This window comes from Hylobates moloch, unplaced genomic scaffold (assembly GCF_009828535.3).
Source record: "Hylobates moloch isolate HMO894 unplaced genomic scaffold, HMol_V3 SCAFFOLD_8, whole genome shotgun sequence".
Lineage (NCBI taxonomy): Eukaryota > Metazoa > Chordata > Mammalia > Primates > Hylobatidae > Hylobates > Hylobates moloch.
Window position 1 is genome coordinate 1,524,918 of NW_026652283.1, and position 12,309 is coordinate 1,537,226.

Here is a 12,309-nt window from a genome sequence, read left to right on the forward strand (position 1 = left end):
AAAAAAAAAAAAGAAAAAGAAAAAGTAAAAGAAAAAAAAAAGACCCTAACACTAGAACTGATGTTTTATTCTGAGGAAGAGAGAAACTGAGCCTGTTTGAAATTTGGCAAAGTGGATTCAAAGCTTTTTTGCTTGCTTTAGGCCACCTCTCCTTATACCATCTGTCCCCAAGATAAAGCCTTGAACTAGCTTCCCTCCAGCGCAGGCAGGCTCCCCACAACAATTATAGGCCATTCATTTATGATTGCTGGACCTGGTCTCATAAACCCCATTCATTCACTCCGAGGTGAGAAAAGTCACAGTGCGCCTGAGGTGAGAAAAGTCACAGTGCACCTCCGGCCCAAGCCAGCACAGTTCCAAGGAAGCCTTGCCCTCTAATTAGTGGGGTATTTGCTACAACTGCTCTTACCCTCCTATTGTAAAATCCAGAGGACAATAGCTCCTTATTGCCTGGCCAATGTGGTGGGTTCCTGGTCCCATCCATTCCCTGACCCTCCCTGCTGCCCCTTCCCCCACTGAAAGGGGGAGGCTGTCACCTTGTTTGGTTACTAATTTTAAAAAGGCAAAGCCTTTGATTATTGCTGTTGTATTTTCCCTCCCCTCACTGTACTGCATTCGAAGGCAATTTCTGTAGCAGGCCGACCTCTTACTCAGGGAAGAGACTGGGTTTTTCAGAATGTAAAAGCAAAGGGGCTGGAGGGCAGGCCTGGGATCCTGCTGGCTGCTCTTGGTGGGTCCCTGTTACCTGGGCCTGGAGCAGGGACCAGCAGCTCCTGCCTCCACTGGGACCTTAGCTCACCCACTTCACCTCCTTGGACACCCTCTTGGGCAGCTCACCCAGGGGTGCTATGAGGTTACCTACAAAAGGATATGGGACTTCCAGAAAAGTATTTCAACTTGGATCTGAACTAAGGCCGAGCCCTGGACCCTAGTGACCTTCTCAAGCTATTAGCCCCTTCAGTGACTATGGGTTGGTCGTCAGACTTTTCTGTGCCTCAGTTTCTCCATAAAACATCAGGAGAATTATTTAGCCCTATATCCATGACAAAAGCATTGAGAGAACACATTTGCTCCTTGAGACCTTTCTGCCTCATTTTTCCCAAACCCAGGGATCTTTCTGAGCTGGGCTCTGTAGGGAAGGGCCCAGGACTGCGAGGGGGATGACCTGGGTTTGCAAAGCGGCAAAGTAGTTCCCAGGTCACTCTACTTCTTTGGGGGATTCAAAGAAGGAGGCGTAGCAAGAAAGCGGACATAACTCTCTTCCCCTCTCAGAGCCTCCGGCCCCGCAGACCCCGAGGTGGGCGCTCGTGCCAGGATCGCGGGGCGCGGGTACGGGCTCCTTGGGCGCCCCGAGGGGGCTGCTGGCCGGGATGAGACCCGCGGTTTCTTCGGAGGACCGGCTCAAGTTCCAGGAGAAGGAGGCAGCAGGCGTGCGGGGCCGGGGGAAGGGGGCCGGGCGGCGGAGACTCCCTGTCCGCACCCCCCGGCGAGGCCCCCGGGCCGCTCTGCTTAGGGGCCCGAGGGAACCGGGCGGGAGGCAGGTGCGGAGGTCACGGTCCCAGCGCCTGGGAGGAGCCCTCGGGGGAGGGTGTCGCGGCCCGGCTGGTGGGCAGGAGCGAGCCGGGGCCGGCGCGGCCGCGGGGGGCGGGGAGGAGGCGCGGGAGGCGGGGCGGAGGCGGCGGCGCCCCCAGGATCCACTCGCCCAGCGCCGGCCCCTGCACTCCGAGCCGCGGCCGCCACCCGCCCCGCAGCCAACTTGGGCCGAAACTTCCCCGGGTCCCGCGCTCCGGAGCAGGGCGCGCAGCCCAGGGAGACCGACGGTGGCCGCCCGAGCCGGCGCCTCGGGCCCAGGGCCTCCCCCCCGGATCGGCCGCAAGCTCCGCACCCCCGACTGTCCCCGCCGGCCGAGGTCGGGGGTCCCCGGCGCGGAGCAGGGAGCCTTCCAGGCGGCAGGAGGGCGCGCAGACTCCGAGCGCCGGGGCTGCCTGGCCGGGCTCCGGTGGACACCTCGGAGGCTGCCCCGGCATCTGGGGGGCCCGAGACGCCTCGGCGGGACCCCGGGAGCTGAGCACGCCCGCCCGCGCCGCCAGCCCCGCGCCCCGGCCGCGGATGAAGAGTCGGATGCGGCGGCCCGAGCGGCCCGCGCGCTGAGAGGAGCGGGCAGGGTCTGCCCCGGGCCCCGCCAGCCGCCCCCTGCGCCCCCGCGGGCCGCGTCTCGACCCCCGACCCAGCGCAGCCGGGCGCAGGAAGAGCCGGGCCGGGCGGAGCGGAGCCCGGAGCCCGGAGCCCGCGGGCCTGACAAGCGGCGGGACATGCAGGTAAGCGCGGCCCTCGTCCCCGGGGACGGCCCCGCCGCTGCCCCGGCTGCTGAACCTCGCGCGGCTCCTCCGCCTTCCCGGCCCCGCTGGGTCTCCGCCGGGTGGGTCTGCGCGCCGCGGGCGTCGGGTCGGGGAGCGCCGGGGTGGGCCGCGGCGGCGACGGCGGGGTCAGGTGGGCGGAAGGGAGTCGCCCCGGGCCGGGGCAGCGAACAAAGCTGGGGACCGCCGGGCCCTCGGCGCGGGCAGGTGGGCTCCGGGGGCGGCAGCGCAGGCGGGGGGCGGCACTGCCCGCGGCTGTCCGAGGAGGGGCGGCCTCTGAGCTTCGCGCTCGCTCTCCCGGGTTTGGTCGGGCCCAGCCTGGACCTTCCGCCGAGGTCTGCGCCGGCATCGAGCAGCCCCGCTCCAGGACCGCATCTGGATCACTTTACCCGCCAGAAGCGAGTCGGTGCCTGCATTTCCGCCTGGGCCGGGCAGGTAGAGCCCGAGCGCCGCTCAGCTTTGTGTTGCTCCGGTTGCTGCAGCGCTCCACGCGGGGCCGTGGGAGAGGCGGGACGTGACCTCCTCCTCCACTTTCTTGGAGCCTCGGTGGACATGTGGCCCGCGCTCCAGTCAGAGCCAAACTCCCGGGTATTTGCACGCTGCAGATCGTTGGGAGAGGCGGTTCAATTTGCGAGGAGCCTGACTGGCTCTGTTTTACAGGGAGGGAAACTGAGGTGGCTCCGGCCCTGGGTTGGTTACTCAGCTGAAGGGGTGTGTGTGCTGGGTGTTCCTCTCCACTTTACCCGGGCCCTTCTTCACTGCTTTTGCCACCTGGCCACGTTGGCAACAGCTTCCAGTTGCTACTCCCCTGGGCAGAGGTTCAGCCTGGTACCTGGAGGAGAAAAGCTAGGGATCATGGAATCAACCCCCCAAACTGCTCCAGGGGCCCCGGAGTGTACCCACTCACCGGAGCTGCGATGGGACGTCTGTGCCCATGCCGTCAGTGTGGAGCCGAAAACCCTGGCTCAGCAGGGCAGGGTCAGCTGCTAGCCAGCCACCAGCACTCATCCAGGCACACGGGGGGAAGCCTAGGGAGCCCCCTCCTGTGGCTGGCCCCTAAGGCAACAGAGAGCCCAGGCAGCAGCGGGCACGCCCTCGGAAAGCCTGAGGACCCTTTCCTGCACCCAGCCTCTCCTGCCATCCGATTAACCGGCAGAATTCACTTATGCAAAGGCAAGACTCCCCGTCTCAGGCACAGACGAGTGGATGCCAGACCTGGAGCTCGCACCCGCACCCCTGCTTAGGCTGACACACACAGGTCCTGGCAAACACGCCGACCTATTAGAGGTGGAAGACTGAGGGGTGGTTTTCCTGCATCTCAAAATAGTGTCTGTTCTTGCTTTGACACACAAGATTTGTGGTTATAAATAGCAAGAAGGAGGAGGTGTGTCTCCTTGGAAGGATGGCAGTGCTGAAAGAGACCTCTTAGGCACCCTTGTGAGAGGAGTGATGGAGCTGGAGTCTTCATGGTGATGACAAGTCCAGCAGTCCAAGGGAAGGGTCACAATTAAAACCAGGGCTTTTTACTAACAGATGCAGGTGGCGCGGACAACAGGGCAGGAGGTGAAGGGAGTAAAGGAACCTAAAGCGACAATGGATGGGTCAATACCCAAAGGCAGCCAGGAGAGACATCTCCCCTTCCCTTTCTTCCTCTTCTTAAAGACAGTCAGGCCAAGAGCGTGCGACGCTCTGTGGGATCTGCCTGCCAGGGGGCAGGAGCCAGGCTCGGAGGAGCTGGCTGGTCTTTTTCCACCCATGGATTTCGTACTTTCCCAGGCTCTGATATCATATGTATTTGAATATGAATAGGTGATTGAGGGTGTGTGTCTGTGTGTTTCTCCAAGGTGTCTGAAAGCAGTCCCCTCTTTAGTTCATTTGGTGATTGTAATATCACCAGGGCTTTCTTATTGACTTGAAACTACCCTTTTCTGAATTTTTTTCTGTCCGAAAAGCATAAGTTAAAGGGATATTGCCAAAATTGCTGGGAGCCGTATGCTGCGAAAAGAAAAAATCTGGGATTCTTCTTCCCGTGTGTATTTCACCCTCTGACTCTAGCGGCAGCTGAAAGATCTTTTGTTTGCTCTTCTTCAAGATCAAGAAAGGCAGAGGACTAGGCTGGTCTGTTCTCATTTTTAGTTCTAGGATGGTTCTGCTGGTGTCTGGATTGCCGCAGCCTGGCTTCTCTAGCGTGGAGGAAAGTTTTTACATGAAGTGACAGTCCTTGTCTTCTCTGAAATAGAAATCAGTCAGTCCACAAAAGCTCTCGTGTCCATGAGAGCTTTTTCTCTCTGGCTCCTTTTCAAACCACCTGCCATTTATCTCCTTAATCTTCTAACCGGGTCTTCAGAGCCCACCTTTGCTCCAGCGCCACTCCTGAGGGCAGTCATCAGCGTGTTTGGTCGTGGTGGTCGTTAGTGGTTGTTTGGTAACTCCACCAGGTCTCTGAAGACACTCAACAGCAGTAGATGTAAAAGCCCCCTGGGCAATGAGAGCACGTGGGAGCTCGGCTTAAGGGCAGCCTTGGCTGGTTTCTGTTGAGCGTCTTCACCGTATCTACGAGTCCAGAAACATCCAGCAGAGGGATTGTGCATTGATATTGCCATCAAGATGAAGAGACATGCTCATTTTAAATCTAAGCCACCCTTTAAAGTAAAACTAACCTTCTGTCCATCTCTGGGGTGCAGCCTGTGCTCTCCCCCAAGCACCATACTGGAGGAACCCTGAAAACAGATCTGCTGTTTGGTACAGTTCTGGCTGGACTGTTCCCTTCAGCGAGAAATGCCCCAACTCTGGAGAGCAGGTGACTGCACAGCCCCTACCAGGCCCTCTCCACCCCGGCCCGGCTCTGTTTACCTGGCTAAATTTAAACCTCCGCCCCCTCCATCCCAGTTTGACCCACTGGCTTGCGGGCTTGCCACTGGGCTGGCTGCTGCGGCGGCATTTCCTGACTTCTTCGCCCCTGTGTTTGCAGTGTGGTCTCTTTGTGCTGCATGAATCCTCTTCTAGACTTTCTAAAGTTGGTCTCTCTCCCCGCTGCTTCTCCACCCATGTGGCTTTCCTCCCAACTGTTTCCTCCTGGGTGATTTGGAACCTGGTTCGGTACTGGGGGAAGATGCTCTCCCCTAACCCTTCCAGACACTGTGCACGGAGATCTCAGGCAGCCTAGACTCAAGCTGTCACTTAAGGTCCTCAGGGGGCTGTGCTGACTGTAATCATTACCCAGCCTGGCTGCCAGGCTCTCGGATCCCCTTTGAGCAAGCACGTAGGGTGCTGGCAGCAGTGCAGCCCTTAAAGGGACAGGGACATTCTCTAAGAAGGTCTTTGGCACCCCAAACCTCCAACTCCCCTAAGAAGCCAACCCACCTGGATGTCCTGTTCTTTGCGTCACTGTCTTTTCTTGAGGTTTTGCTGGGGAGGGTGTTTGAGTGGGTGGGGGCACATGGTAGCTTCTCTCTGGGTCTCAGTAATCTTTTCTCTTCTTTTCTTTCTTTCTTTATTTTTTTTTTTTTACAGCATCTTTCCCTGCTGCTCAGGCTGGAGTGCAGTGGAATGATAGTGGCTCACTGCAGCCTCGACCTCCTGGGCTCAAGCGATCCTCTCACCTCAGTCTCACCAGTGGCTGGGACTGTAGGAGCCATGCACCACCATTCCTGGCTAATTTTTTTTTAAATTTTTTGTATAAATCGGGTTTCGCTATGTTGCCCAGGCTGGTCTTGAATTCCTGGGCTTAAGTGATTCTCCTGCCTCAGCCTCCCAAAGTGCTGGGATTATAGACATGAGCCACCTTGCCCGTCCTTGCTTGTCTTTTTTATAAAGTGAGAGCACTGGGTTAGTTGGTCCCAGAGGCCCCTTCCAGCTCTCACATCCTGTCACTCTGAACAGCTCGAGCTCTGTCAGGTTTGGGAGTCCTCTGCTGTGGACAGGCCTGGGGTGTCCCCACCAGAGGGGTGGGGGGTGCTCTGGGCCTGCTGCTTTCACAGAGTTACTGTTTCACCAGCTGTGGTCTCAGAGGCAAGGCTTGTGGTCAAGCTGGAGGCTCAGGTTGTGCTCCTGGCTTTGGGCTTGGGCCTGCCAGGGGCCTCTGTGGTTCGCTGGCATCTGGGAGATTATGACAAGCCTCTGTCTCCAGCTTTGGGTGACTTTGGGGCTGGTGCCTGAGTTCTGGGTGGGAGGCACGCCAACCATTCTTAAAGGGATATACAGCCTCCTCTCCTCTGTAGCCTCCTAGAGCCCCAGAAATGCTAACTCCTGAAAGGTTACTCCTGTCTAATTTATACAGTGGATTTGCTGAGGCCTGGGAAACGATAGCTGGCCTTGGCTTAGAAAAGGCAGTGGACTCAAAAGTTCTTGGTTTACACACTTTAGCCCCCAAAGGTCACTTTAGAGTTATCTGCAAATGATTAATTGTTGGATTTGCTCCGAGTCCTGTTGGGGAAGCAAAAACTGTAACATAAAAATAAAATGTTATGGAAAATGTAACAAAGCTTTTCTGAGGCCAGCTCCTGGCCATCCTGTTTGCTGCTCTCAGTCTGGCTCCTCTTAGAGAGGTCAGGCCCAGAACCGAAGGTGCGCAGCCGCAGAGCAGCCCTGAGCTCCTGGGCTCTTGCTGGCGTCGTGCCTGCACTGGTGCCACTTCCTGAACTTAACCAGTGGATGGACATGGGCAAGAGGCCAGTGGCCCCACACGCATTTCTCTCACTGGTGAATATCCCCCAGATGACAGGAGGCTTGTCTTGCTCTGGGAGGTTGGGGCAAAGTTGAGTGCCTGTCATAGACTCGTCCCTAAGGTTATAGATTGCACCTGTATTTGTTGAGAAGTTTCTCCTGAGAAATTTTGAGTAAAGAATTACTGAATTTTCTTAGAAATCTTGTTTAGGGGTATGAGACCTGCAATCAAAGCAATTAAACTTTTAAAGAGATTGTTTATATAAATTGAGAAGCAGAATATCACCCTTGGGAGCGGGGGCCGGTGAGCGAGGGAAGAGGGGGCATTCTCAGTTGCACTGGCGGGGTGTATGCTGGGACAAGGAGGGCTTTTGAGGCAGACTTCTGGGTGCAAACCCCAGCACAGCTGCGTCACTGAGGTAGGGCAGGTTACCTAACTTCTCTGTGTCTCAGTTTTCTTACTTGTGTACTGGAAACAGTAACTTTATACCTATCTCATACGGTTGCTATGTGGTGTGTGGTGGTTAGGACTAGTGTACATAAAGCATCTGGACCATGCCTGGAGCCTTGTGGGGCTCTAGACGCAACAGCTTTTATGGTGATATTGATGGGGGCTGGCTGGCAGGGCTGCTAGAACGCCTTGGCACCTGCCCTGGACTTGCCCTTCCTTGAAAGATGGAGGCTGCTTGATGTGGGACGCTAGCATCACCGACTGCTTATTCAGCATGCCTCGCCCTTCTCCAGGGAAATGCATGTCACGGACATTGACTGTGTCCCATCAGGCATAGGAGTCATTTTGATCATTACATGATGGGAAGAGAGGTTTGTGGAAGGACTGGGAGAGCGCAGATGCTCAGGGTGGGCTGCCATGAAGGGAAGGAAGAGGGAGGCAGGTTGATGGAGAGGAGAGCTCAATGCTGGCGTCATCCTGTGCAGTTGAGAATCCGGCAAGTCCCTGGCTGAAAAGGAAGGGGTCCTGCTGCCGCCATCTCAGAGGCATCTGTCGTTTTAACTAAGCAAATGCTGATATGTTCCCTGGATTTGGAAATCACCCAAAATCTTAACTTGTTGCATTTTGTTATTCTTAAAAAGGTAACCTCTGTGAAGTCATATCTAAAATCAGCTTTAGGTGGGGCGAGGTGGCTCAAGCCTGTAATCCCAGCACTTTGGGAGGCCGAGGATCATTTGAGGTCAGGAGTTCGAGACCAGCCTGGCCAATATGGCGAAACCCCATCTCTACTAAAAATACAAAAAAATTATCTGGGTGTGGTGGCGGGTGCCTGTAATCCCAGCTACTCGGGAGGCTGAGGCAGGAGAATCGTTTGAACTCAGGGGCGGAGGTTGCAGTGAGCCAAGATTTCGCCACCGCGCTACAGCCTGGACAACACAGCAAGACTCCATCTCAAAAAAAAATTAACTTTAAATACTAGGTGGGGGAGACCCTACTTGAGAGTTTTTCTTTTCCCCTAAGCCAGGACCGCCTACCCCGTGAGACAGAGCAGTTTGCCTGTGAAGGGAAAGGTTTGAGGACCTCCCACCCAGGGGCCCCAGGAGCCAGGTGGGTGGCTGAACTGAGTGAGGGAAGAGGAGAAGGCTTAGAATACAAGAGGGAATGGAGGGCCACTCCCTGTGGCCAACTTGCGAATGCGTTTCCACCTAAAGGCATCTGGTTCATCTATGGGCACTCACTGAGTCAGCCCTACCAAACACCCAAACACCCGGCAACAGGCTGGGTGCTGTCAGGGACCCTTCATTAGTGATGATGCACCTTGCCAGGCAGCGGGCCTCCGGCTGACTAGTGGGACCCACCTGCTTTCCTGATAAAGGCCCTTTCCCAGCATGGAGGTGAGTGCCTGATCTAGGGGGTTGGATCAGGTGATTTAACTTGTGAGGGCCCGGGAACAACTGTTCCCAGCCCTGCTCTAACCTAACCAATCTCCCAGCTTCTCTAAGCGAATGGCATCTCTTATGGAGGTATCAAGTACTGAGCAAGCACACAGTCCTCGTTCCTGCCAGTTTTGTGTATCATTCCTGATATCGATAGGGAGATTTCACACTTCCCTAGAATGCCCTCCTTACCATCACTGCAGCTTAAAACACAACCCAGACGTGGCACCGTAGTCTACCAAGCCCTCCACAGCCTGCCTCCCCTGCCTCTGCAACCTCATCTTGCACGGTGCCCCCTCCCACCCAGTTCCTGATAGGAGGCCTCCTTGAAGTTGTATGAACACCCCATGCTCTTTCAGGGCCCTCGCATCTGTGCTCCCTCTGCTCAGACTGCCCCTGCTCCCCTCTGTGCTGGCATGGCTCTTCCCCGCCCTTCAGCTTTTGGTGTCTCAAAACGGCCCTGTGTTGGGAGTAGCCACGGGCCTCAGCTGCTCTCTGTTCCTGTCTGTTTCTTCTAGTGGGAGGATCACTTGAGCCTTGGAGTTTGAGGCTGCAGTGAGCTATGATAGTGCCGCTGTACTCCAGCCCGGGCAACAGTGTGAGACCCTTGTCTCTAAAAAGAAAAAAAAAAAAAAAGAAAAAAAGAAAAAATATATAGCTCCTGAACTTTAGGAGCTATTGTTCTCATAACTTTTACTACGTACAAGTAGCAAGTGTGCAGTATTCCAAAAGCTTCCAAGTCTCCCACTCGCCCATACCCTGTGCCTAAGATCAACTTGGGATGCTACACATGGAAGGTGGTTTTCAGTATAGAGTAGAAATGCAGAGGGAACAGGAAGCCAGAGGAAGCTGCCCAGGCCAAGCAGTAGAACCTGGAGGAAGCACAGAGCTGACCCCTTGCTCAGGTTAGGCCCTCAGGTGCTGCCATTACTTGTAGAATCTATTTCACCCATCTGTGCCATCAGATTGGGAAGTGGTGAAAGGAACTGGATTGCGGTTCCGTGGCTCCATACCCAATGCCCCACATCACAGGCTTTCAGTCATTGCTGAAGGAAACAATTCGAGGCCCTCATTCCAGACTGTCGTCACCATCTCTAACTCATCTGTTTGGTTCCAGGTTGCCCAGCAGCAGTATTCACTAAGGTCTTATTAAATATGATTAGAAAATAACTAATAGGAAGAAGGTCTCCAGTTTCATGGGCAGGTGCATCATTGCTCACCCTTTTTCTTAGCAGTATCTCTCTGTCGCCCAGGCTGGAGTGCAGTGGCTCAATCACAGCTCACTGCAGCCTCCAGCTCCTAAGCTCAGGTGATCCTCCTGCCTCAGCCTCCTGAGTAGCTGGGACTACAGGCACACACGACCATGTCCGACTAATTTTTAATTTTTTTGTAGAGATAGGGTCTCACTATGTTGTTCAAGCTGGTCTTGAACTCCACTTCAAGTGATCCTCCCAGCTTGGCCTCTCAAAGCTCTGGGATTGCAGGCGTGAGCCTCCACTCCTGGCCCATTGCCTCCCCTTTGCTGCACGACCTTCACTTGGTTTCCAGAGCATCTCACTCTTCCAGTTTCCCTTCTTCTCATTGGCAGCAGCTCACCTAATTTTCTCTATCTCTTTGGACCTCTTGTCTTCTCTATGTACAGTTATACACTGCATAAAGATGTTTCAGTTCATGATGGACTGCATGGACCACAGTGGTCACATAAGATATTTCACTGTGCCTTTTCTATGTTTAGATTTGTTTAGATACATGAATACATACCACTGTGTTCCAGCTGCCTAGAGTATTCAGTACAGTCACATGCTGTGCAGGTTTGCAGCCCAGGAGCAATCAGCTAGAGCATCTCACTTGGGTGTATAGTAGGCTGTACCATCTAGCTTTGTGTAAGTTCACTCTGTGACATTCACACAGTGATGACATTGCCTAATGACATGTTTCTCAGGATGTATCCCTGTTACTAGGTGACGTGTGACTGTACTGTGCACTCTGATGGCTGTAAGTACCGTCTCTACCCTTAGGAACCTCATGGTTTTGTGTCTTGCCTGCTCCTCTCTCTTGAACTCCAGACCAGTGTTGCTGAAGCAGCACCTCCTCTGCAGAATTACATGCCTCTGCGCTCGTCCCTGCCTTCCCACAGCCCTCTCCATCTCATCCTCCTCGTTGCTCATGCTGTAAACCCTGGAGTCAGTCTTGAGTTTTTCCTTCTCTCCCGTCCGACATCGAATCCATCAGTGATTCTTGCTAAATCCAAATTCAGAACATTCTCAGCACCCTGATGACTTCTCACCTCCTCTACCCCTCCCATCCCAGCTCATCCCAGCTCATCCCGGGTCATCCCGGCTCATTAGGAGGCACCTCCTAGTTGGTCTTTCTGAGTTAGTTGGCGCAGCAATCCTGTGTGACGTGTCAGATCTTGTCACTTTTCTCTTCAAAACCTTCCAGTGGCCTTCCATCTCATGCAGGAGAAAGCCAAGTTCTCACACTGGCTTACAAGCCCTTGGTGGGCAGCCCCCACTTACCTCTGCAACCTCACCCTAGCAAGGGCTTCTGTGACTTTCCTATGTAGATCATAACCCTTTCACCATTCTCTAGCCCTCTTCTCTGCTTTATTTCTCTCTGTTATACCCATGGAACATACAGGTATTTTATATTTCCCGTATTGGTCCTCTGTGTGCTTTCCCCTTGCTAAAATAGAAACACCACAAGGGCAGGGGTTGTTGTCTGTTTTGTCCACTGTTGTATCTTAAGTACATGGGACAGTGCCTGACACGCAGTGGGTGTTCAGTAAACATTTGCTGAAGGACTTAAGTGGATGAAAGACAGCGGTTTCACCTGTTGGCAGGGAAGAGTGTTAACAGTGGGAACAGGCTGGGCGTGGTGGCTCATTCCTGTAATCTCAGTGCTTTGGGAGGGATGGCTTGAGGCCAGGAGTTCGAGACCAGCCTGAGCAACATAGCAAGACACCGTCTCTACAAAAAATTTAAAAAAGTATCTGGGTGTGGTGGAGCACACCAGTAGTCCCAGCTACTTGGGAGGCAGAGGTGGGAGCATCACTTGACCCTGGGAGGTTGAGGCTGCAGTGAGCTATGACTGTGCTGCTGCACTCCAGCCTGGGTGACAGAGGGAGACCTTGTCTGAAAACAAGCGAACAAAATCGTAGGTCCTTCCTCTGCTCTGTTGCTCCCTCCCCATCTTGGCCTCCTTTGCCATACCACAGAGGTGGGGCAGCTGGCGAGAACATGTGGCCCTGGGATATACCTGTTCTATTGGAACTGATGAAAGTGTAACATGTTCACTGAAAAACACTGGCTTTTTTTCATTTTTTAATTCATTCATATTTTCATTGAAAATATGAAGAAAATGATGATTTTGAGTTATCATTGGTAGGATTTTGGTGCAT

The 12,309-nt window shown here is 54.4% G+C and overlaps 1 protein-coding gene across 1 annotated transcript in view; it reads left to right on the forward strand.

Annotated features, from left to right (window-relative positions):
- Nucleotides 1–2,279: 2,279 nt before the first annotated feature.
- The window catches only part of WNT5B (Wnt family member 5B), a 123,749-nt gene continuing 113,719 nt past the window's right edge, over nt 2,280–12,309 (forward strand). Inside the window, exon 1 of the mRNA XM_032159289.2 lies at nt 2,280–2,318. Coding sequence (XP_032015180.2) covers nt 2,313–2,318 — 6 coding nt within the window. The 5' untranslated portion in view covers nt 2,280–2,312. The remainder of the gene's footprint in view (nt 2,319–12,309) is intronic.